At 45.2% G+C, this 24,168-nt stretch overlaps 1 protein-coding gene across 3 annotated transcripts; it reads left to right on the forward strand.

Annotated features, from left to right (window-relative positions):
- Positions 1-1,097: 1,097 nt before the first annotated feature.
- Positions 1,098-23,501, forward strand: LOC116981994. 3 transcript variants are annotated; one of them, XM_033035257.1, is made up of 6 exons: positions 1,098-1,685; positions 4,794-4,974; positions 6,490-6,593; positions 13,923-16,967; positions 17,770-17,981; positions 23,119-23,501. In XM_033035257.1, the coding sequence occupies exons 2-6, from the start codon at positions 4,800-4,802 to the stop codon at positions 23,186-23,188; spliced, it is 3,606 nt and encodes a 1,201-aa protein (XP_032891148.1). In that variant the 5' UTR covers positions 1,098-1,685; positions 4,794-4,799; the 3' UTR covers positions 23,189-23,501. The 3 variants fall into 3 exon arrangements, with proteins under 3 accessions (XP_032891148.1, XP_032891149.1, XP_032891150.1); XM_033035258.1 differs by lacking the exon at positions 1,098-1,685 and adding an exon at positions 1,736-2,319; XM_033035259.1 differs by lacking the exons at positions 1,098-1,685; positions 6,490-6,593 and having other exon boundaries at positions 4,838-4,974.
- Positions 23,502-24,168: the final 667 nt, after the last annotated feature.

Raw genomic sequence — 24,168 nt, forward strand, 5'->3', positions numbered from 1 at the left:
GATTTTCTAGCAGGATATTGAAAAAAATACAAATAACCAGACAATGGCAACGCATTTTTTTATCAAAGGGAAATCATGTTTGATTTGTTTATTTGCTTTCATTGAAGAAGCACCGTGTAGTGGAGAAGGGGGAACCAGTAGATGTGATATACTTGGTTTCCAGAAAACAAATCCATGATCTTTGTGAAAATGAAACTACATGGTATAGGAGGTAATGCGTTGGTGTGACTGAAAAACTAGCTGTCCACCAGGAAATAGAGGGGCCATAAATGGAGACAAAGTGCTGGAGTAACTCAGCAGGTTGGGCAGCATCTCTGGAGAACATGGAAAGGTGACGTTTTGGGTCAGGACCCTTCTACGGACTGATTGTAAGGGGGTGGGGGGAAGCTGGAAGAGAGGTACAAAATCAGGTAAGTGATAGGTGGATACGTGTAATGTATGGAAAAGCCAGCAATGAAAAGACCAGAAGTGTGGGATAAGGATAGAAGGGGGACGAAATGTGAAGCCAGAGGAAGGAATATAGGTGGGAGGGGAAGGGGAAAGCGAGGAGTGTGTGCCCATCCATGTGGAGCACAGGGAAAATGAGGGGATGGGTGTGTGTAAGTTAATTACCTAAACTTGGAGAATTCGATGTTCATACCTTTGGGTTGTAACTACCTGAGCAGAATATGAGGTACTGTTCCCCCTGTTTGCATGTGGCCTCACGCTGGCAATAGAGGCCGATGTAACGGAGGCCACAACGGTTGCACCCATTGCGGTAGAATAGTTTAGAGGTGCAGGTGAACCTGCCTCACCTGAAGGGACCGCTGGGGTGGTGGGAGATATGTGCGTTGCACAGGGGTGGCAAGGGAGCTGGGGGAAGAGAGGGGTTGCTGATAGGGAGGGTATTACTTGAAATCAGAGAAGTCGGTGGTCTTGCGTTTGGTTGTAAGCTACCCAAGCGGAATATGAGTAGGAAGGACACAAAATGCTGGAGTAGTTCAATGGGACAAGCAGCATCTCTGGTGACGTTTCGGGTCGAGACCTTTCTTCAGACTGAAGACATTCCTTCTCTCCAGAGATGCTGCCTGTCCCGCCGAGTTACTCTAGCATTTTGTGTCTTATCTTCGGTGTAAACCAGCATCTGCAGTTCCTTCCTACACACGAATTGGGATGAAGAAGGTGTCTGGAACCGAAACAGCACCCATTCCTTCTCTCCGGAGATGCTGCCTGTCCCGCTGAGTTACTCCAGCATTCTGTGTCTGTTGCCAAGCGGAATACGAGGTGTCGTTCTTCCAAGACTGTCCCCCAAACGCTCCAGTGATATCGGCCTCCTCTTGTTCCCCAGGCTGCCCGCAGCGGTTCAAATTCCGCCAGATTCCCGGGCCAACACTGAGGGTGTTTGGGACCTACGCTGGCGCTGCCGTGCCGGGGAAATGAGCCTGTCCCTGTCCCTGTCTCTGCAGAGCTGCCTGATGCTCCTTGCCTGCGGTTGCAAAGATGAAGCCCGCGTTACACAGAGAGAGGGAGCCGGAGCTCGGTGTGTCTAACCCGGCCAGGTCTAGTCTCTTCCAGCGGGGATCAGACTCAGGGCTGCAGCCAGCCCTGAAATCAGACTTTCACTTTCGATACTGATATATTCGCGGTTGCGTTTTTTCTTTTCTGTTTCTCCACGGATTCGAGGATGGTTCGGATGGTCGACAAAGGTAAGGGCTCTGGTGTCCTTTTTAAACCTGGTGGGACTGCCCGAAAAAGTAAACCCATTGCTAGACCCTTCGGTGGGGCTTTTTCTCCGTCGGAAAGGAACGTGTGGGTGGCTACAAAAGAAAAATAAAATGGCAACATCCGCATTTATGTAGTCGTAAACATCGCAAGCCTGGTCGACAGCAAGAGACCCCGCTTGTGGGGCTGGAGTTAGTTAGTTTGGATAAACAGCGCACAGGACGAGTCACCCTGAAACAGAATGTAATGTCTGGGGCTGGGGCCAGCGGATATGTTCCACTGTGAGGGAGTGTGGCCTCGCTGGGTTAAGCTGTTCCAGAGGCCCGGGCTAATGCCTTCAGATTGCGCCGTAGCATAGTCTGAAGATTTGAGTCTGGTCGAAGCAACTAGTCGCCTCCCAGTCTCCAGGTCCAGGGGCTGTGGCCGCTCGTCCCGTCTAGGAGTCTAGTCTGGCCCTCTAGGCTAGACTGAGGAAGGTGCCCCCGCCACGGGAGATGTTGAGCTTAGCCCCGGTTGCATACCGAGTGCAGCTTGGGTCAGCGTTCATCTCTTAACCAAAGCCAGAATTACTTCTTCTTGAGTGGTATCCTCAGGATTGGAGACGACCATTGCCTTCAGGTGGGTTGGGGGCAACTGATAGGGGGAGGTGGGCCAGGTGATGCATCTTTGGGGTGGGATAGGGGAGGTGTGAGAGGGGGTAGCTCTTTCCACCATTTGCACAAAACATTGTGTGCTGTTGAGGTGTGAGCCCAAGGGTCTAGAGTCATACACACAGAAACAGGCTGCCCAGCCCAAATGGATCATGCCGACCAAGATGCCCCATCTCAGCCAGACCCAATTGCCTGCTTTTGGCTCATAGAAACATAGAAAATAAGTGCAGGAGTAGGCCACTCGAGCCAGCACTGCCATGCAATATGATCATTGTTGATCATCCAAAACCAGTACCCCGTTCCTGCTTTCTCCCCATATCCCTTAGCCCTTAAGAACTATATCTAACTCTCTCTTGAATACATCGTATTCCTCACCATTCTGAACCTTTCGTATCTGTGTAAATATATCTTGGGTGCTGTTATCGTACCCGCCTCAATTACTTCCTCCGTTGGCTGGTTCCATATACCCACAACCCTCTGTGTGATAAAGTTGCCCCTCAGGTCCCTATTGAATCTTTCCCCTCTCATCTTAAACCTCGGCCTTCTAGTTCTTGTTTCCTCTACATTGGAAAGAATATGGCTGATTTACAGCTAGACAATTAAATCGCCAAATAAACTGTGTAAGTGCTCCAAAAAAAGGCAATTTCAAAAGAGAGGAAGTCCTGTTGGTGTTTACAGCAATGCACCTTCCTGAACCTCAACATTCGTTGTTCTTTGCTAGAAGCTGGCAGGCCAGCTATGCATTTCTAATCTTTTACTATGATTATTTATACCTTGGGCATGTTTGGACATGTTCTACTAAAGTCAATGAGACTGATCACATGAAAAATACCAGTGCAGGCGAAACACTTTGTACCTGAGTCATTGTAGTAACCTTAGGAATCCTAACATAATATATTGCAGGTACCATACGGTAATTGTGTAGAAAGGAACCTGTTGTATTCAGATTATTGTGGACCCTTTTAATTTTTATAGACACCCAATACCAAGCTCCTCATGCTTGTGTGTGCATTCCCTGGCTACTCTATTAACAAATGACACAAAGTGTTGGAGTAACTCAGCAGGTCAGGCAGCATTTGAGCAGGACATAGATAGGTGATGCTTCGAGTCAAAGCCCTTTTTCTGATTGATTGTCCTGGGCGGAAGGAAAACTGGAAGAGATGAGGGCCAGGGCAAAGCATGGCAGATGAGGGGGGTTTCTGATAGGTAGATGGTCGGACAAAGGCCAGAAATGAAAAGGATTAAAGAGTCGCGAACTGTGAAATTGGAGGAAGGAATGTAGAAGGGAGGCGAAGTGGAGAGGAGAAATAGGTGTGAACCTAGGTGGGGGCACTGGGGAGAGGGGAAAAGGTTATGTGAGGACCTAAAATTGGAGATTTCATTGATCATACCATTGAGTTGTTGTAAGCTACCCAAAATAAGAGGTGCTGTTCCTCAAGTTTGTGTGTAGCTTTACTCTGGCAATGGAGGAGGCATAGGACAAAAAGGCCAGTATGGGAATGGGAAGAGGACTTAATAGGGTTAGCAACCAGGTGATTGGCACCGTTGGGCTGGAAGGTACCGTGGACTGACGAACAAGCTGTCTTGTGATCCTTCTCTCATCGCCAGCGCTTATTATAATATGATCATAAAGTGATCACGAGAGTAATCTGTATCTGGAATGAGCTACCTAAGGACGCTATAGAAGCGGATGCAATTACGACGTTTAAAAGGCCTTTGGTTAGATACGTGAATAGGAAAGGTTTAGAGGGCGATGGGCCAAATGCAGACAAATGGCAGCAGCCAAGTATGCCAACTTGGTCAGACAGGGACGACAGATGGCACAATGGGCTAAGTGTTCGGCTGGCAACCGGAAGGTAGCCGGTTCGAATCCCGCTTGGAGTGCATACTGTCGTCGTGTCCTTGGGCAAGACACTTCACCCACCTTTGCCTGTGTGTGAATGTGTGTGAATGTGTGTGAGTGATTGGTGGTGGTCGGAGGGGCCGTAGGCGCAGATTGGCAGCCACGCTTCCATCAGTCTGCCCCAGGGCAGCTGTGGCTACAGAAGTAGCTTACCACCACCGAGTGTGACTGAGGAGTGAATGAATAATGCGATGTAAAGCGCCTTGAGTATTAGAAAGGCGCTATATAAATCCCATCCATTATTATTATTATGGACAAGGTGGGCCGAATGGTCTGTTTCTGCGCTGTAGTGCTGTACGACTATCCCTCGACAAATGTCAGACCCACCTCCAAGCATAGTTCTGGCTGCATGAAACTAAGAGCCTAAGTTGGATGAAGACAGAAATAGAAAACTTGCCTTCGTATAGTGTCCTTCATATCTTATCAACAATCTATTGTGATTTACAGTCAATAACATAGCTTTAATGCACAGTCACTGTTGTAAGGAAGGAAATGCGGAATTTGGTGTTTTGAGCTTAAACGATCCTTTTCTGTTGCAGTTTGAAATGGAGAGGAGCGTACACGTGTCTGACCTCCCCAGAGGCTTTTCAAAGCAGAGCCTCGAAGACAAGCTCATGATTCATTTCTTGCGGACCAAGAACGGAGGAGGTGAAATCATCGACGTGGTGTTCCCCTCGGAGACACTCTCATCTGCTCTCATCATCTTTGAGGAAGCAGAAGGTAGGCTGCAAAATGAAATTCCAGAAATCCAAGGCATGAAAATGCCAGCCATTCTCTGGTGAAGTGAACACGACTTATTCCCAGTCACCCTGTTCCCTGTCCCTCCTTTGTCCTACATTTATTTCCCTTATATTCCCTCTCTATCCCCTCGCCCCTGTTCCCCCCCCCAGTCGCCATCCACCCACACTCCTCCCTCCGGCTTTACATTTCACTCCTCCTCATCTCTCTTTATGTCTTTTGTCACTCTTTTGTCTCTTTTTCACCTCTAGCTCTTGTGACTTACTCCACCTCATCAACCAACCACCTACCCTCATCTGTATCCACCTATCACTCGCCAGGCTTTGCTTTACCGCACTCTCCTTTCCGGCTTTCATCGCCATACTCCCATCTTTCAGAAGAAGGATCCCAACCCAAAACGTCATCTCTCTATTCCCTCCACAGATGGTGCCTGACCTGCTGAGTTCCTCCAGCACTTTATATTTTGAGGCTCATTCTAGCTTGGAACAAAAGAAGAAATGGAGAGCGGTTCAGTTGTCACTGGCATGGGTTTTGTTGGGGTGCTTCATAATGATTTTGCTCCCTGCAATATTCCATAATGCCGTTCATGGCTTGCAGAGTATCCCTTTGTTTCCCATTCCTACCTGCTCCCTCTTTTTCCAGCCCTTGCCTCCACCACCACCCCTGCCAGTGTGTTTCAACACACACCACCCTCTGTGTAAAAAACATACTAGGCCCATCTCCTTTAAATTTTGCCCCTCTCACCTTGAAGCTAAGCCCTCCAGTCTTTGACATTTCTATCCTTGGAAAAGGGTTCTGACTGCCTACCCTTCATGTGAAAACACACTCTCTACCCTCTTTATGGACGATTAGAGGTATCTGTGAGGATAGTGAAGATGACAAAGGCCTGACCCAGGACCTCAGGTGATGCAGGTGAGATTACAGAGACCGAGATTGGATGCCTTTGTAACATCGAGTCAGAATGTCACCAGGGATAAATACGCCATGGATGCAGAAAGTAATCTGGTTCAGTAAGAAACACTGGCCAAAGAAAGGTGTACAGTTGATGATGGAAATTCAAGCAACATACACAGGGAAACTGACCCACTTGTCTGCAGATGTTTGTCACATAGCAGGGTTTAGTTTAGCATGGGGGAATGCCTAATGCAAAGTCACCCACCTACACTCCGGGTTCTAACAGTGCCACCCACCCCACAGGTAATATGAATGGAAACAGGAACGTCCAGCATCTCCGAAGATCAAGGATAGGTGACATTTTGGATCAGGATCCTTGGTCACAGGGGAGAACTTGCAGACTCCACACTGGCAGCACCCGCGGTCATGATTGAACCCAGGTCTCTAGCACTGCGAGTCTGCATTGCTAACCATTACACCACTGTGCCATCCCAGGTTTTACATCTTGAGAACTCCTATTGATGGGCCAGATAATGACTGACAATGTTAGCGAACATATATGCCTATGGTCTTAAATATAATCATTTTGTATTCCTTATTCAGTGGCTCAGCGAGTTCTCCAAATTGAAAATCATGTTCTTGCAATTAATGGGGAACAACACAAGTTAAAAGTGAAGTCCGCTAATACTGTGATCCAAGTTGATCAGGTAAATGAAAAATTATTGATATATTTCCAAATAGATTTTCATTTCCATATTTCATGACTATCTTCTAGTTGTGGTCACTAGTGAACTGCCAAGTTAAGGCTAAGATTGGACATGTGTGGTGCACTATAAGGTTCTGAACCATGCTCCTGATGCATTGACAGCAGAGGCTTCAGTAGAAATGTTATACCTGCTTGCAGACAATACCAATTGCTTATTAATTCACCAGAGGATAATAGACAATAGGTGCAGGAGTAGGCCACTCGGCCCTTCGAGTGAGCACCGCCATTCAATGTGATCATGGCTGATCATCCCCAATCAGTACCTCATTCCTGCCGTCTCCCCATATCCCCTGACCGCTATTTTAAGAGCCCTATCTAGCTCTCTCTTGAAAGTATCCAGGGAACCGGCCTCCACTGCCCTCTGAGGCAGAGAATTCCACAGACTCACAATTCTCTGTGAGAAAAAGTGTTCCCTCGTCTCTGTTCTAAATGGCTTACCCCTTATTCTACCACAATAACTGTGTATTTTTAACAAATGTACTTAAAAACCTTTGTGAAAACAACAAGTTTATGAATTGCAATGTTTTCCTGGTTTCTATTGAACAGCAGCTTGTGGGATTAACCTGAGGGTTCCTGTACAAGCTGCAGGGAAATCTTTTAAAATTTAAGTATTAGGTATGAATGTTGATTCATTTGATAGTGACTGTTTTAAATTTGTTAAATTATTTTTTATTGCTGAATTAAAAGGATGACAAAGCATGTCATTTTACATCTTTCCTTGTTGTTAAAATTGTGTCTGTGCCCGGTGTCAAATCTTTACATTTATAATGTAAACTGGGGTGTAAATTTGTAACACTGATTACGCCCTCCCTCCCATTGAAGTGGCTGGAGTGTGAGATTCTCATGTGAATGATTTCCATTTTTAAAATGTTGATATTGCAGTATATTATGCAACAGTCAAATAAAAAAGAGAGTGTTTGTTATCAAAATGAAAATGAGTCAGATCAGCCAGCACATTGAATCCAATGATCACCCAAACTCTCACCCTGCTTTTATTTAAGGCTTAATACAGTCTTGTCAGCTTGTGCACAGTGTCACGGGGAAAAGAGTTAAAAAATATGTATTACAAATATTTGTAACTATTGTTCACAAGTGTTATTACACACAATCACAGACTCTGATATCCATCTGATATCCCTCTGAAATCCCTCTGACAGCATTAGCACAGTTGTGTGTTTTTCACGTTCTCTATAATGGTTTCTGCTTAACCTTTTAACCAAGATACAGGTGCACAACCTTTTATCCGAAGATCCAAATAACGAAAACCTCCGAATAGCGGCCATTTTTTCGGTCCTTGAAGAAAGGTCCTTGAAAACGTTCACCGAGGGCGGCCCGCAGAGGTGACAGCGGAACCTCCGGTCGGTCCTCGAAGAAAGGGGAACTAAATCCCCATTCATAAAAGAGTGAGGGTATATTGCGCGGGAGGGTTAATAATTGACAATATGCTGCTGCCTGCCCGCTGAGTTAAAAAGTTCCCAAGGTAGACTCACGATACACAGTGTTTCGTGAGTCTTGCGTGGGAACTTTTTAACTCAGCGGGGCAGGCAGCAGCAGATTGTCGCTCGCTTCAGTTTCACCCCACCTACACCCCTCTGCTTCCCGGCCATGTGTGTGACCCCTTCCCTCCCCTCTGCACCGGCGCGGGGGCTTTGCACCGTGCCAGTCACTGGAGACGTCAGGACCAACGGGACACCGACCCCCAGGCCCACTGCAAGCACAGAGATCCCAGAGACCCACAGCCAGCAGCAGCCCAGCCCCGCTCCAACTACAGAGGAAAACTGCAAACTGGCCGGAGACGTCAGGACCACCAGAAGCCGTTCCCCGAGCTGCGCCCCCTCATCGGGACACTGACCCCCAGGCCCACTGCAAGCACGGAGATCCCAGAGACCCACAGCCAACAGCAGCCCAGCCCAGCCCCGCTCCAACTACAGAGGAACCTGGGTTGCGGATGACGGGGCGCAGCTCGGGGCGTCGTAGGGGCCCATCGGGGAGCGGGTTCCTGTTGGTCTTGACGTCTCCGGCCACCTACCATCCTCCGGGAACTGTACCGCCCTTGCAGGAGAGTGGGGTTGTTTGTTGTTGCAGAGGGAGGGGGCAAGGGCGGTACAGTTTCCAGTCTCAGCTCCAGTCCAGGGGGGTGGCCGGAGACGTCAGGACCAACGGGACACCGACCCCCAGGCCCACTGCAAGCACGGAGATCCCAGAGACCCACAGCCAGCAGCAACTCCAGCCCAGCCCCGCTCCAACTCCAGAGTAACACGTAGGGGCAGAAGCTGATGGTGTGCAAGGTACGTCTTGTTCTTGGGGTGGCGGATGAGGGGGCGCAGCTCGGGCTGTGGGCAAACTGCCACTTGTCGCCGTAGCGGCCCATCGGGGAGCGGTATCCTCTGGAGGGGGAGGGGGGTATTATGCTGTTTGATCGCCCCCTGCTATCCCAGGGACGGAGACACAGCGGCTTTTTAGACTGGTGGGCAATCACTTCCAAAGTTCTACCCACACAGTCAGTACACCTCTCCTACACTGCATTTCATACAAACATTTATTCTGCAAGAAAAAACTACATTGAAGACTCAAACTCGCGACCGAGTTTACTGCCGGGATCAAGGCGCAAACTCGCGACCTTGCGGATATGAGCCGAGCACTCTACCACTGAGCCAGCCATTAAAATCTACGCTAAAAAAATTCCATTCCGAAGACCGACAAATTCCGAATTACGAAAAGTGTCTGGTCCCAAGGCTTTCGGATAAAAGGTTGTGCACCTGTACTAATTTTATTTAGGATGGGTCATTTGAATGTATTCATAGAATCATACAGCATAGATATAGATCAATTGGCCCAACTTGTCCATGGGAAAGATACCCCATCCAAGCTAGTCCCATTTACCCCTATTTGGCTCGTGTCCCTCTAAATTTAATCCATGAACTTGTTTACATTTATTTTAAATGTTGTTACTGTACCTGCTTCATCTACTTCATATGCTTGTTCCAGATACCCACCTGGGCAAAAAAGGTGCCCCTCAAGTACCTAGTAAATTTTTCCACTCTCACCTTAAACCCATGACCTCTAGTTCTTGATTCCCCTAACTCTGGAGAAAAATAGGTGTTGTTCATTCACTATATCTATTCCCCTCATGATTTTATATCTATATTACTAAATCTCTGTTCTTGACCGCTTTTGGCCGTCTGTGCTGCGATTTCCGAGAGAACGCCGCCACCTACGGCCGTCATTTTTGGCCACCTTGCTCAGACCCCCCCCTCCGCCGCATGTGTGCCGAGGATTTTTCCCGTCGATGAAAAATGACAGAGATATTAATGTTCTTTACAAAATTCCCCATTCTCTCTCGCTGGTGGCAGGGGGGAGGGACTATAAAACCAGGAAGTTGTGTGCCTCACTCACTCTTCAAGATGGAGGAAGGCAGATGGTCACGTTTCTCTGATCTGTGAATAACACTGAACACATGTGTACTCAAATGTGAGTGCCCTTAGTGGTTCTAAAATGCTTGCAAAAAGTGTCTATTGGTTCTAAAATGTTTGCAAAAAGTGTCTATTTGTTCTAAAGCTTGCAAAAAGGGTCTCTATTGGGCTAAGTGTTCGGCTGGCAACCGGAAGGTAGCCGGTTCGAATCCCGCTTGGAGTGCATACTGTCGTTGTGTCCTTGGGCAAGACACTTCACCCACCTTTGCCTGTGTGTGAATGTGTGTGAGTGATTGGTGGTGGTCGGAGGGGCCGTAGGCGCAGATTGGCAGCCACGCTTCCGTCAATCTGCCCCAGGGCAGCTGTGGCTACAGAAGTAGCTTACCACCACCGCGTGTGACTGAGGAGTGAATGAATAATGCGATGTAAAGCGCCTTGAGTATTAGAAAGGCGCTATATAAATCCCATCCATTATTATTATTAAAATGCTTGCAAAAAATGTCTATTGGTTCTAAAGCTTGCAAAAAATGTCTATTAGTTCTAAAATGCTTGCAAAAAATGTCTATTGGTTCTAAAGCTTGCAAAAAAATGTCTATTGGTTCTAAAGCTTGCAAAAAAAATGACTATTGGTTCTAAAATGCTTGCCCAAAATGTCTATTGGTTCTAAAGCTTGCAAAAATGTCTATTGGTTCTAAAGCTTGCAAAACATGTCTATTGGTTCTAAAGCTTGCAAAACATGTCTATTGGTTCTAAAGCTTGCAAAAAATGTCTATTGGTTCTAAAATGTTTGCAAAAAGTGTCTATCGGTTCTAAAATGTTTGCAAAAAGTGTCTCTTTTGGTTCTACAATGCTTGCAGAATGTGTATTTTTTGGTTCTAAATTGCTTGCAAAAAAAATGTCTATTGGTTCTAAAGCTTGCAAAAACATGACTATTGGTTCTAAAGCTTGCAAAAAAAATGTCTATTGGTTCTAAAGCTTGCAAAAAATGTCTATTGGTTCTAAAGCTTGCAAAAAAATATCTATTGGTTCTAAAGCTTGCAAAAAAATGTCTATTGGTTCTAAAATGCTTGCAAAAAGTGTCTCTATTGGTTCTAAAATGCTTGCAAAGGTGGGAGGGGGAGGGACTATAAAACCCGGAAGTGGTGTGCCTCAGAGTCTCTTCAAGATGCAGGAAGGCAGAGGGTCACATTTCTCTGAGCTGTGAATAACACATGTCTACTCAAATGTGAGTGCCCTTAGTGGTTCTAAAATGCTTGCAAAAAGTGTCTATTGGTTCTAAAATGTTTGCAAAAAGTGTCTATTGGTTCTAAAATGCTTGCAAAATGTGTCTATAGGTTCTAAAATGTTTGCAAAACGTGTCTCTTGGTTCTACAATGCTTGCAGAATGTGTATTTTTTGGTTCTAAATTGCGTGCAAAAAAAATGTCTATTGGTTCTAAAGCTTGCAAAAAAATGTCTATTGGTTCTAGCTTGCAAAAAAAATGACTATTGGTTCTAAAGCTTTCAAAAAAAATGACTATTGGTTCTAAAGCTTGCAAAAAATGTCTATTGGTTCCAAAGCTTGCAAAAAAATGTCTTGGTTCTAAAGCTTGCAAAAAAATGTCTATTGGTTCTAAAGCTTGCAAAAAAAATGTCTATTGGTTCTAAAGCTTGAAAAAAATGTCTATTTGGTTCTAAAATGCTTGCAAAAGGTGTCTCTATTGGTTCTAAAATGCTTGCAAAGGTGGGAGGGGGAGGGACTATAAAACCCGGAAGTGGTGTGCCTCACAGTCTCTTCAAGATGGAGGGAGGCAGAGGGTCACGTTTCTCTGAGCTGTGAATAACACATGTGTACTCAAATGTGAGTGCCCTTAGTGGTTCTAAAATGCTTGCAAAAGGTGTCTATTGGTTCTAAAATGTTTGCAAAAAGTGTCTATTGGTGCTAAAATGCTTGCAAAAAGTGTCTATAGGTTCTAAAATGTTTGCAAAAAGTGTCTCTTTTGGTTATACAATGCTTGCAGAATGTGTCTTTTTTGGTTCTAAAATGCTTGCAGAATGTGTCTTTTTTGGTTCTAAAATGCTTGCAAAAAAATGTCTATTGGTTCTAAAGCTTGCAAAAAAATGTCTATTGGTTCTAAAGCTTGCAAAAAATGTCTATTGGTTCTAAAGCTTGAAAAAAAATGTCTATTTGGTTCTAAAATGCTTGCAAAAAAAGTCTATTGGTTCTAAAACGCTTGCAAAAAATGTCTATTAGTTCTAAAGCTTGCAAAAAAATGTCTATTGGTTCTAAATGCTTGCAAAAAGTGTCTATTGGTTCTAAAATGTTTGCAAAAAGTGTCTCTTTTGGTTCTAAAATGTTTGCAAAAAGTGTCTCTTTTGGTTCTAAAATGTTTGCAAAAAGTGTCTCTTTTGTTTCTACAATGCTTGCAGAATGTGTCTTTTTTGGTTATAAAATGCTTGCAAAAAAATGTCTATTGGTTCTAAAGCTTGCAAAAAAATGTCTATTAGTGCTAAAATGCTTGCAGATAGTTTCTCTATTGCTTCTAAAGTGTGTGTGCGCGTCGTCTGTCTGCGTGCGTATGTATGAGTTGTTGTGTCTGTAAGTGTCTGGATGAGTGTGTGAGTGCCTGTGTATGAGTGTGTGTATGTGTGAGTGTCTGTGTATGTGTGTGAGTGTTTGACTGTGTCTCTGTGTATGAGTGTCTGTATGTGTGTCTGAGTGTGTGGCTGCGTGAGTGTCTGAGTATCTATGTGTGTGTGAGTGCGTGTGTGTGGAGAGCCACTAAGAGTGCATGGGGGAGATTGAGGGGAGATGGACTAAATGCGTGTGGGAGAGGGGAATGGCATGGAGCAGAGTGGGGGGGGGGGGGGAGAAGGGAAGAGGGGTGACTGAGTGAACTGCCACCACCAGCTGTGAGTGACTGGGCTGCCAGCCCACCAGCCATGAGTAAGTGAAATGCCAGCCCACCAGCTGTAAGTGACTGAAGTGCCAGCCCACCACCCATGACTTAGTGAACTGCAAGTCCAAAAATCCATCCAGTCCACAATGTCCATACTAGCCCTCTGGAAACCAGTTCCTTCAGTGCACAACAGCCTGAGTAACTGAGCTGCCCGGCCAGAGTGACTGAGCTGCCCGGCCAGAGTGACTAAGCTGCCAGCCCAAGAATCCATTCAGCCCACAATGTCCATACTAGCCCTCTGGAAGCCAGTCCCTTTGACCCACAACACACATACTAGCGCTCCAGAACCCCCCCCCCCCCACCCCCCACTGGCCAGCAATATTGGAATTGGTGGAGAGGTGGAATATTGCGTTGGGGGACCAGCCCACTTAGTCTAGTATTTCTCTAAAATTACCCCTCAGTCCTAGGTTGTTCAATCTCTTCCTATAGCTCAGGCCCTCAAGTCCTGGCAAAATCCTCATACATCTTCTCTGCACACTGTTCTAACTTCATTTTGTTACCAGATTTCATCCATTTAAATAAAACTAAGTTTTCTTTCAAGCTTCAAGTTGTTCACATGATATGATGGCAGATTTGGGGTGGGGGATTGGAACCTTCACTTGGTCCGCCCTGTTTCGACGAATGCAATCAACCTGGTGTGCACAATCAAATAAGATCAAATAGAACAAGTTGTCCTACAACTTTAGGCTGTGTACGCCATACGCAAGAAGAAGGAGATGGCAGATATGATAGTGGCATTTAGATAGGCACATGGATATACAGGTAATGGTGGGATATGAATCACATGCAGGCAGAAGAGATTGTTTTAGCATGTTCAACAGAGACATTATGGGCCAAAGGGCATGTTCCTGTGCTGTATGTTTTAGGTATACTATTTAATTTGGACTCTAACTACTGTTAGTCTTTTATTTGTCATCAGGTCATCCCCCATGTTTCCATGACAATAAACTATGGAAAACTCTATGGTGGGAGAAGATTAATAAAACAGTTTCAGAAGACGCATAAAGAAATTCACTTTGGTTTTAATCAGAAAGCAGAGCAGTGCACAGTGGCCGGCCCATTCTCAGCCATTAAGGAACTCAGCGGAGAGATTCATCCATTGCTCAGTTTAAACCCTGACCAAACCAATGTCGACCCCAGTGAAACTCAGCACCAACAACACAAGAGCCAAGAAAGTCCGGCCATCAGTCGTTCAAACGGGAATGGGAAAGGTGCCCAGAAATCAAACGCAGGTTCTAATACCAAGGGGGACAATTTAGAATTGCAAACTAAGGCTGGAATGGAAAGTTCTGTTCATGCAACTGACAGGAAAGGCACTGATGTGCCACGGGACAAAGAGCAACATACAGGCACACTTCAGGATTACACTTTATTGATGGACTCTGATATTTTTCTGTATATTCTGAAATTTTGTAAAGACAGGTATAAAAGCATCCTGGTCAAATACATTGTGGAGGTGTTGGATGTCGCTGAAGAAGGCATCACCATGGTCTATCTGCATGCAGCCCCTGGCTGTTTGGAGATCGCAACATCACTACAGCAGGCACATCAGGAGCTCTCTTATCTCTACCAAGAGTTTGAATCAATGCTTCGCAAAGAACAGATCGGGAAGGAGAGTCTAACTCATGACGCCAAACTGCTGCAGAACATCTACGTAAGCATCCAGGCACAATACCCCCAAATAATTTTCAACGAAGACTCAAATTATTTTTACTTAATAGGCACTTCGTATGATTGTTCCCTGGCCAAGAAGTATCTACAGGATTTGAAGGAGGATCTGGAAGCACGATCTCAGAAAGAAAAAGTTGTGGCATTAGGCAGTGGCCCTGTAAATGACCAGGCTAACACCAGCAATACGTCTCACTCTCTGCAAGGATTTAAGGACGTCAGTCAAGTAGTATTTCCAAAGACAAGTGGCAGAAAGGAACACAAATTGGCTACAAACTTCAATGGTAATGGTAAAGTTGACAGTGCCTTTAAGGCAGGAAGCAGTGCAGCTAAGGACAATTTGGTTCCTAATCCTGACCAGACAGCTGAGCAACTGATGACAGGGTCTACTAAGGCGAGAGGTTCACTGGTGGAAACCAGGAGTTGGGAAATGCAGCAAGTTCCACAGGACAGTGCATCCACCAAAGAGGCATTTACTAATGCTGACAAGGCATTAAGCATTGGAACAGGGCAGTTTGGTGGAAGCAACAAAGAGTCTCATACCAGGAGCAGCAAAGATTTTTCTATGTTGACGGATCAAACCGAGCTACTGAGAAATCCTGACAAAACAGGCAGTGACATTTTATTCCAGGGAGGTGGAGATTCTTCCAATCTCTTTACAAATAAAGGACAACAGGACAAAAGTAGCAAAGGGCGTGGCCCTGTGAAGTCCTACTACTCAGAAACATCAGCAGGGACTCTCTTTCATCAGGGAGACCTGCTGGACACCGTTTCTCCAGCTAAAGGTTCAGAACGTCAATCCACCAAAACATCTTTGCGAAAAACCAACAGTTTCTCTGGATGCTCAAAATCAAAGCGGTCCGCAGAAGCTGTCCATAAATCCCAGGAAAAGCCCGCTGAAGTAGGTCAGACTGAAACAGTGACTGTCACTGAAGAGCTTCTGATAGATTCTGATGTGTGGTCTTATCTGAAAGACATCCATGATGCCACCATAAGAGAAATTACAACCAGAAATGTGGCTTTGGTAAATGAGCAACTGCTGGGAGAAACGACAGTGCTGATGTTAACAGCATTGAACAGGGACAATGTCACAGCTGCCAAGGAGGACATTCTGTCACTTTACACATTGGTCATGAAGCATTTGACCCAACATCGTCTTCCTTACAAAGATCTTGGTATTGAAGAGTGCACAGAGAAAACTGTGGAAGAATGGAGGAGCACATTAAAAAAAACATTCCCCAAGGTAAAATTCATTGCTTCTCAACGTGGCTTCCATATTATTGGCACGTATGAAAATTGCTTGAAGGTGATGGAAGCTGTTAACCCCGAGTTCAGTTCGAGAGCTTTGGAAGACTTGTCCTGGATGGACATTGCGCCCACAACGGCTTCTAATCAGCAAGCGTTACTTGACGATGTTAATGTTGAGGGCACAGAGAGAGAGAACTTCACCCGATCGGCTGATGGTTTCTCATCCTTGGGTCGAGCCAATAGACCCGAGGGCATCAACACTCCAGACTTCCATAGGGATGGCCATGAATTGAATTCAAGGCAGGAATATGGCCCATTTATGGATCAGAAGAGATCACCAAAAACTCTCGATGAGGGGAATGGTTTTGAGTCATTTCTAGACCAGGCTGATTCTAAGGGTCAGAAGACAATCAAGCAGATGGGAGATGTAGAAGGAGTCAAGACAAGGAAGACATTACCAGATAAATTCCATCTTACAACCAGTAGGCTAACGAAGGAAGGCCAGTGGTACCATAAGGAGACCAGTTTGCAACACAATAAGGTGGATAGTGCAACGCAGTCATTGCCAACGCTTTCTTATGCCGATAGGTCAGCCTGGTCATTACATCAAAGAAACAATGGTCAATATATCGCCGATTCTGCTGCCGATTCCAAAGGCCAAATGCAAACAAACTATGTGCAGCAACAAAGTGAGAGCAATGAGACAGTGCTGCAAGAAAGCAAGACCATGAGAAACCCTCAGCAAAGCCAATGCAGAAGTCCAGCTATAGGAATGGATGCTCTAGAGCCAGGCGAATCAAACTCAGCATGCTATAACTGCAAGAAAATGGGCAAGCCCTCAAAGCTGGGCTGTGGCCACTTATTGTGCAAGGAATGCCATACGGCCAATCAAAGTTGTCTGATCTGCATTCAAAATGCTGTTGCAAATAAAAATGAAATGCAGCGCCAACCTACTATGAAGCTTGCAGTGCTGAATATTACATTAAGTGGATATATAAGAGAAATTACCTTGCAAATAACCTACAACATCCCTGATGGTATCCAACAGGTAAGAACTTTATGTAGTTAAGAAGGAATGAGTGCTTGTAGAATCGTAGGTGAAGTATAGGCAATGTTTTATTTTTGTGGAGAAATAAAATGGCGGTACGCATGTCAATTATAAATTAAGCTACATCTTTAAACAAATGTTTCCATTAATATACACGCTATTTAAAAGTACAAAATCAACACTTGTTAAAAATTAAATCTTTTATTGAAATAGTATACATAAAACAATTTAAAAAATGTGAGAATCTTGTTTTTACAAAAAAATTAAATCTAGACTAATGGGAGCAGCTACAGTGGGACATGCTGAGTGTTTGAGGAGAGGCACGTGGCTGTGGTAGCAAGGACGGCTGAGACCTTGGTCAAAGCGTGGGGGGGGAGGGAGGGAGGGGGAGAGAGAGAGGGAGGGGGAGAGAGAGAGGGAGGGGGAGAGAGAGAGAGAGGGAGGGGGGAGAGAGGGAGGGGGGGGGGAGAGAGAGGGAGGGGGAGGGGGAAGGAGAGGGAGACTGACTGACTGACGGACCTGTTTCCATGCTATATGACTCTATGAGACCAACATGCCCTGTACTGAGGCCCTAGTAGTATGACAGTGTGGAGCAGGATTGCCTTGGACATGCCCGCCATTGAACCAAGACCTTGCCCTGCCAAGACCATGTGGAAGCTGCTATGGCCCGAACCACCCCACGTTCCTGAGCAGTCTCGTCATCCTCGATTCTCGGCCACGAGGAGGAGGCGGCAAGGAATGGAGGAACAAATTTGCAGATCCTCACTCAGAGTTTTAACCTTTCATTTTTCTTTTTTAAAAGGAGGGTGATCCAAATCCAGGGGAGCCATTTAGAGGAGGGGAGTTTAAAGCCTATTTGCCTGACAATTACGAAGGAAAGAATATTTTGATGTTGCTACAGAAAGCTTTTGTGAGACACCTGATCTTCAAAGTGGTGTCCGAGTCTAGAAGGCAAGCCTACGTGACATGGAATGACATTCCTCATAAAACAGCCATAATGGGAGGTAAAGATATGTAAGTCAATTTTGTTTCTCTCAGTTTGATTATTCAAGTGTCAAGAGTGATTTATTGTCACATGTCCCAGATAGAACAAATAAATTCTTATTTGCAGCAGCACAACTGAATATGTAAAGATAGTACACTGTAAACAATATAGAAACATGGAAAAATAGGTGTAGGAGTAGGCCATTCAGCCCTTCAAACCGCCATTCAATATGATAATGGATGATCATCTAAAATCAGTCCCCCATTCCTACTTTTTCTCCCATATTCCTTGATTCCTTTATCCTAAGAGCTAAATCTCTCTTGAAAAATCCAGTGAAATGGTCTCCACTGCCTTCTGGGTGAAAAGGTTTTTCCTCATCTCAGTCCTAAATGGCCTACCCCTTATTCTTAAACTGTGACCCCTGGTTCTGGGCTCACCCAACATGGGGAACATTTTTCTTGCTTCTCGCCTGTCCAATCCTTTAAGAATTTTATATGTTTCTATTCTATAAGAACCCCTCATCCTTCTAAATTTCAGTGAATACAAGCCCAGTCGACACATTCTTTCATCATATGTCAGTCCCGCCATCTCTGGAATTAACCTGGTGAACCTACGCTGCACTTTCTCAATAGCAATAATGTCCTTCTTCAAATTAGGAGACCAAAATTGCACACAATACTCCAGGTGCGGTTTCACCAGGGCCCTATACAACTGCAGTAGGACCTCCTTGCTCCTAAATTCACATCCTCTCCAAATGAAGGCCAGCATGCCATTAGCTTTCTTCACTGCCTGCTGTATCTGCAGGCTTACTGTCAGTGGCTGATGCACAAGCATACCCAGGTCTCGTTGTGCATCTTCCCACTCACCCAACCTATCCAAGTCACCCTGCAGCCTCATAGCATCCTCCTCACAGCTCACATTGTCACCCAGCTTTGTGTCATCCGCAAACTTGGAGATGTCACATTTAATTCCCTCGTCTAAAAATCATTAATATAAAGTGTAAATAACTTGTGTCCCAGTACCGAGCCTTGCGGCACCCCACCTGCTCTTTGCTTCCTGTCTGCCAACCAGTTCTCTATCCATGTCAATATCCTACCCCCCGAATACCACGTGCTCTAATTTTACACACTAATCTCTTGTGCGGGACCATGTCAAAGGCTTTTTGAAAGTCCAGATACACCACATCCACTGGCTCTCCCTTGTTACATCCTCAAATAATCCCAGAAGATTAGTCGAGCATAATTTCCCCTTCATAAATCCATGCTGACTTTGACCGATCCTGTCACTGGTTTCCAAATGCGCTGCTATATCATCTTTAACAATCGACTCAAGCATCTTCCCCACTACCGATGTAAGGCTAACTGGTCTATAATTCCCCGTTTTCTCTCTCCCTCCTTTCTTAAAAAGTGTGGTTACATTGGCTACCCTCCAGTCCACAGGAACTGATCCAGAGTCGAGGGAACATTGGAAAATGATTACCAATGCATCCACGATTTCTAGGGCCACCTCCTTGAGTGCTCTGGGATGCAGACCATCAGGCCCTGGAGCTTTATCTGCCTTCAGTCCCAACAGTTTACCTAACACCGTTTCCTGACTAATGTGGATTTCCTTCAGTTCCTCCCTCTCACTAGATCCTCGGTCCCTTAGTATCTCTGGGAGATTGTTTGTGTCTTCCTTCGTGAAGACAGAATCAAAGTACTTGTTTAATATAATAAACCAGAACAAATCCAATGTATATATAGACACACAGACATAGTCACACATAAACACACACACATACACACACTGTATATATATGTACACATACTTATGTACACATAAAAAACAAACAACAATAGTAACAATAATATTCAATTATTACACCTGTCAGGGATATAGGAGAAGCCATGATTGGGCTTAGTTTTCTCCGTGTTACACTCAAGTCTCACAACCAGACCTTGGTTGTGAGACTTGGTTGGAGAGCTCTATCTTGCACTAAATGTTATTCCCTTTGTCCTGAATCAGTACACTGGACGGCTTGATTGTAATCATGTATAGTCTGTCCCCAGACTGGATGGCATAACAAAAAAACGTTACACAGTATCTTGGTACGTGTGACAATAAAGTAAACTAAACTGGAGAGAGAAAGAGTAGATCAATGCTGACAACGACAACATTCCTGCCAAGTACAGCTACTTGCTACGAACAGAACAATTGAATTTATTTTTAAACCTTTTAATAATTTAAAACAAAAACAAACTGAATGGTTTATGTTCCATTAGTACGTGCATTGAAACCGTATCTTGATTTCAAAGTCACATTTTATTTTATCATTGAAAAGACATTTGGCCAGATATATGGACTGAATGGGTTAGACTGCTATGGGGCCAAATACAGGCAAAGGGACTAGCCCAATATGTCACCTTAGACACAGTGGGCCAAAGGGCCTGTATCTGTCCCATATAGCTCTGTCCCCATATCTAAATTGGTACATGAACTCATGTGATGATGTAGGTTTAGAGGACACACAAATATATAAACCAATGTTAATCAAATCCTGATCTCAAAACTTTGGATATAACTATTTTTGAACAAATGTATTTTTGTACTGTTCAAGGAGGAATGCCATGTATGTGTGGAGAATGCCATTAATTTAGTTTAGTTTAGAGTAACAGTCTGAAACAGGCCCTTCAGCCCACTGAGTGCACGCTGACCACCGATCCCTCGTTTTTATCAGCTCTATGTTATTCCACTTTTGCATCCACTTCCTACACGCTAGAGGAAATCCACAGAGACCAATCAACCTACAACTGTGGGTGGGAGGAAACCAGAGCACCTTGAGAAAACCCATGCGATCACAGGGAGAACGCGCAAACTCCACACAGATAGTACCCGAGATCAGGACCAAGCTTGTGTCTCTGGTGCTGTGAAACAGCAGCTGTGCTGCCCCCAAAAGGGTTATGGGCCTTACCTTTTGGCCTAGAACTTACTCCAGGGTTTGAGGCTGAAGGGATGTAACAGCGGTAAACCACCAGCTGCAGATTTGGACTGGGTTACACTCAACCAGGATCCCTGGCGCTGTTCCCAATCGTGGTGGGCACCCACACTAGTCTTCTCTGGAGGTCTAAGCAAGATGATCTACAGCACATGTGGGATCTTGGCCCCTGAAAGCTCACAGAATGTGGAAATATCTGCTGTTGTCAAGCCTGCTGTTGTTTTATCCACAACACAGTGGTTGTTACAGGCTGTGAAGTACACTGCAACATCCGGGGCCAAAACTTGTTCCCAAATCGGCTGTGAATCAAAAGAAAATACTGGAACTCGACAACAGGTCAGGTTGCATCTGTGGACAGTGAGAGACGGGTAACAATTTAGGTGGATGACCTTTGAAAGCTGGAGTAGAACTGATTGAAGTGTAAAATATGGCTGTGAAAACGAAAGGTTAGCAATTGGTTTAAGGTCAGAGTGATTTGAGAACAACAGGAAGGTGGGTGTGAAGTCAACGGGAGCAGGAAATGGACTAATACCATTATTTGAAGGTGTTTGAAATCTTAAATTGTTGGGAGTTGTGTAGCTCAGTCGAGAACGTTGTAATGTGGGCCAGTAAAAGAGTAGCGTTTAATTTATTTTCACATGTACAGAGTTACATAGAAACACAGAAAATATTTGCAGGAGTAGGCCATTCAGCCCTTCGAGCCAGCACCGCCATTCAATATGATCATGGCTGATCATCCAACATCAGTACCCCGTTCTTGCTTTATCCCTTGATTTTGTTAGCCCTAAGAGCCAAATCTAACCCTCTTGAAAACGTCCAGTGAATTAGCCTCCACTGCCTTCTGTGGCAGAAAATTCCCCAGATTCACAACTCTCTGGGTGAAAAAGTTTTTCCTCATCTCAGTCTGAAATGGCCTACCCCTTATTCTTAAACTGTGACCCCTGGTTCTGGACTCCCCCAACGTTGGGGAACATTTTCCTGCATCTAGCCTGTCCAATCACTTAAGAATTTTATATGTTTTTATAAGATCCCCTCCTATTCGTCTAAATTCCAGTGAATACAAGCCCAGTTGACTCATTCTTTCATCATATCTCAAGTCCCGCCATCCCGGAAATTAACCTGGTGAACTTACGCTGCACCTCCTCAAAAGCAAGAATGTCCTTCCTCAAATTAGGAGTCCAAAACTGCACACAATATTGCAGTTGCAGTTTCACCAGGGCCCTGTACAGCTGCAGTTGGACCTCCTTGCTCCTACACTCAAATCCTCTCGCAATGCCATTAGCTTTCTTCATTGCCTGCTGTACATGCGTGCTTACTTTCAGTGTTTCTGGAGCCCCTGGTTAGTGTAAACTGTGTTGTATCCTTAATCAAAACTGTAAATCTCATCAGCTTGATTTCCAGTTATTACCCCTCATCTCCTTGACATCATGCATCTTGGACCATTACTGCCCCTGAATATTATGTGGTTGATAATAAGACCTGGCACCGAGGCTTGGTGTAGACAAGATCAGCTCATTTTCTGCTTGAGTAGCTTACAATCCAACGGTATGAACATTGAATTCTCCAACCTTAGTAATACTCCGTCATTCCCATTTGTCCCCCAGCTTCCATCCCACCTGCTGAGCACCCATCTCTCCCACCACCCCACTCCTTTTCTTTCCATCGCTCCCTGTTCTCCCTCTCCCATCCCTGAGACTCATAGTTCCTCTTATCCACATTCCACTTATTCCCCCCCTCTGGCTTTACATTTCACTGGCTTTACATCTGACACTTTTTGCCCTCTAGCCTTTGATGCTTACTCCATCCATTTGCCAATCAAGCCACCCATCACTTGCCAGGCTTTCTAACCCCCCCCCCATCATTCTGAAGGATCCCGACCCAAAATGTCACCTATCCGATCTCTCCATTCGATGCTGCCTGACCCTTACGTCTCCCTGACACTTTCCCTTTGTTCTCGAATACTTTTCCTCTTCAGTCACTTAAAACATTCTTGTATCCTCACCTTCTCTCACTCTCCTCCCCCCCCCACCTTTAACATTGATAACATAATGCAGTTCTGATGAAGGCTTAAGTCTGTTTCTCCCTCCACAGATGGAGCCTGACATTTCCAGCATCTGTAGTATTTATTTTTCTGCTTCAATTCTAAGTGTTATCACTTCTAAATAATAATCAGGGACTCTGTTTCTTCACAGGAATGGTTATCCCGACGCACTCTACTTGAGGAAGGTTTTGTTAGCTCTGAAGCGCTACGGGCTTCAGTGAAGTCAGAGCTACACCACCCATCAAGGATGTTTTTGTATTGTACATATTTTACTGCAGTTTTATTTCATCATGTGTTTGCTCTTCCTACATTCTGCACATTCAGGAATAAACAAGATACTGAACGAGTCAAAGTCAGGTATTTTAAGGTTGTTCCTCAGAAAGGTGAATGGCTGAGTGCTTCTAACTGATCACCTTGGGGAAATCAAATTTTAATATGTCACGTGTATTTTCCAGATGCTCAACCCATTCCACTGACATTTTACAGCAAATTTGTATTTAGTTTAAAATAAAAAATCTCAATGGTAACACAAAACCAGACAGCAATGTTTATTTAATCCATGTACAAAGTTTAAAAATGGGTGCAAATATTTAAATCCCACTTCACATGGTTAGTGTACGAGAGATTGCAACAAAATATAACCTAACAACTTAAGATGGGAATCATTTCTTGGCCAAGTTCTAAATCTGGGAATAATGAAATCCATCGTACCTGCAGACTTGACATTCCTGCATCGGAGTTTAATTGCACAATCAGACCAACTATTCCTCCCTGATGTCCCACATGTCCTTACTTCCTTGGAAGCCGAAAGGGCCTGTCCCATGAGCATGCGACTTGCATGCGGCAAGCGCGACCAAACCGGAAGCGGGGGTGGGGGCCACGCGGAGCTTGAGTGAGTGATGTGAAGTTCGAGCGAAGTCCGCGGGAAGTTCGCGCGGGAAGTTCGCGCGTGACGTACGGCGTCAAGACGCTGCGCACGCTCGTTGAGGCGATGTGTACGGCGTAGAGGCGGCTGCAGGACGGCAGGCCGTTGCTGCGCGGAATTTTTGAAGACGGTCATTTTTTCGGAGCCCCGCGCGATGTCGGGACCAGCTCCGCACAACTCCATACGGCTCCGGCGATCGAAGTGGGACCGGCCCCGCGAGGCCGTATGGCTCAAGCGACCACGTTAGGTCGGGCTTGCCGCATGGAGTCGCATGCT

Source organism: Amblyraja radiata, chromosome 16 (assembly GCF_010909765.2).
Source record: "Amblyraja radiata isolate CabotCenter1 chromosome 16, sAmbRad1.1.pri, whole genome shotgun sequence".
Classification (NCBI taxonomy): Eukaryota; Metazoa; Chordata; class Chondrichthyes; order Rajiformes; family Rajidae; genus Amblyraja; species Amblyraja radiata.

What these genes read in the sequence shown, in the direction of transcription:
- LOC116981994 (XM_033035257.1), top strand. Translation starts at nt 4,800, where the DNA reads ATGGAGAGGAGCGTACACGTGTCTGACCTCCCCAGAGGCTTTTCAAAG. An exon ending in CTGTGATCCAAGTTGATCAG is followed by an intron (nt 6,594 to 13,922) that starts GTAAATGAAAAA and finishes ATTTGTCATCAG; the next exon opens with GTCATCCCCCATGTTTCCAT. An exon ending in ATAATGGGAGGTAAAGATAT is followed by an intron (nt 17,982 to 23,118) that starts GTAAGTCAATTT and finishes GTTTCTTCACAG; the next exon opens with GAATGGTTATCCCGACGCAC.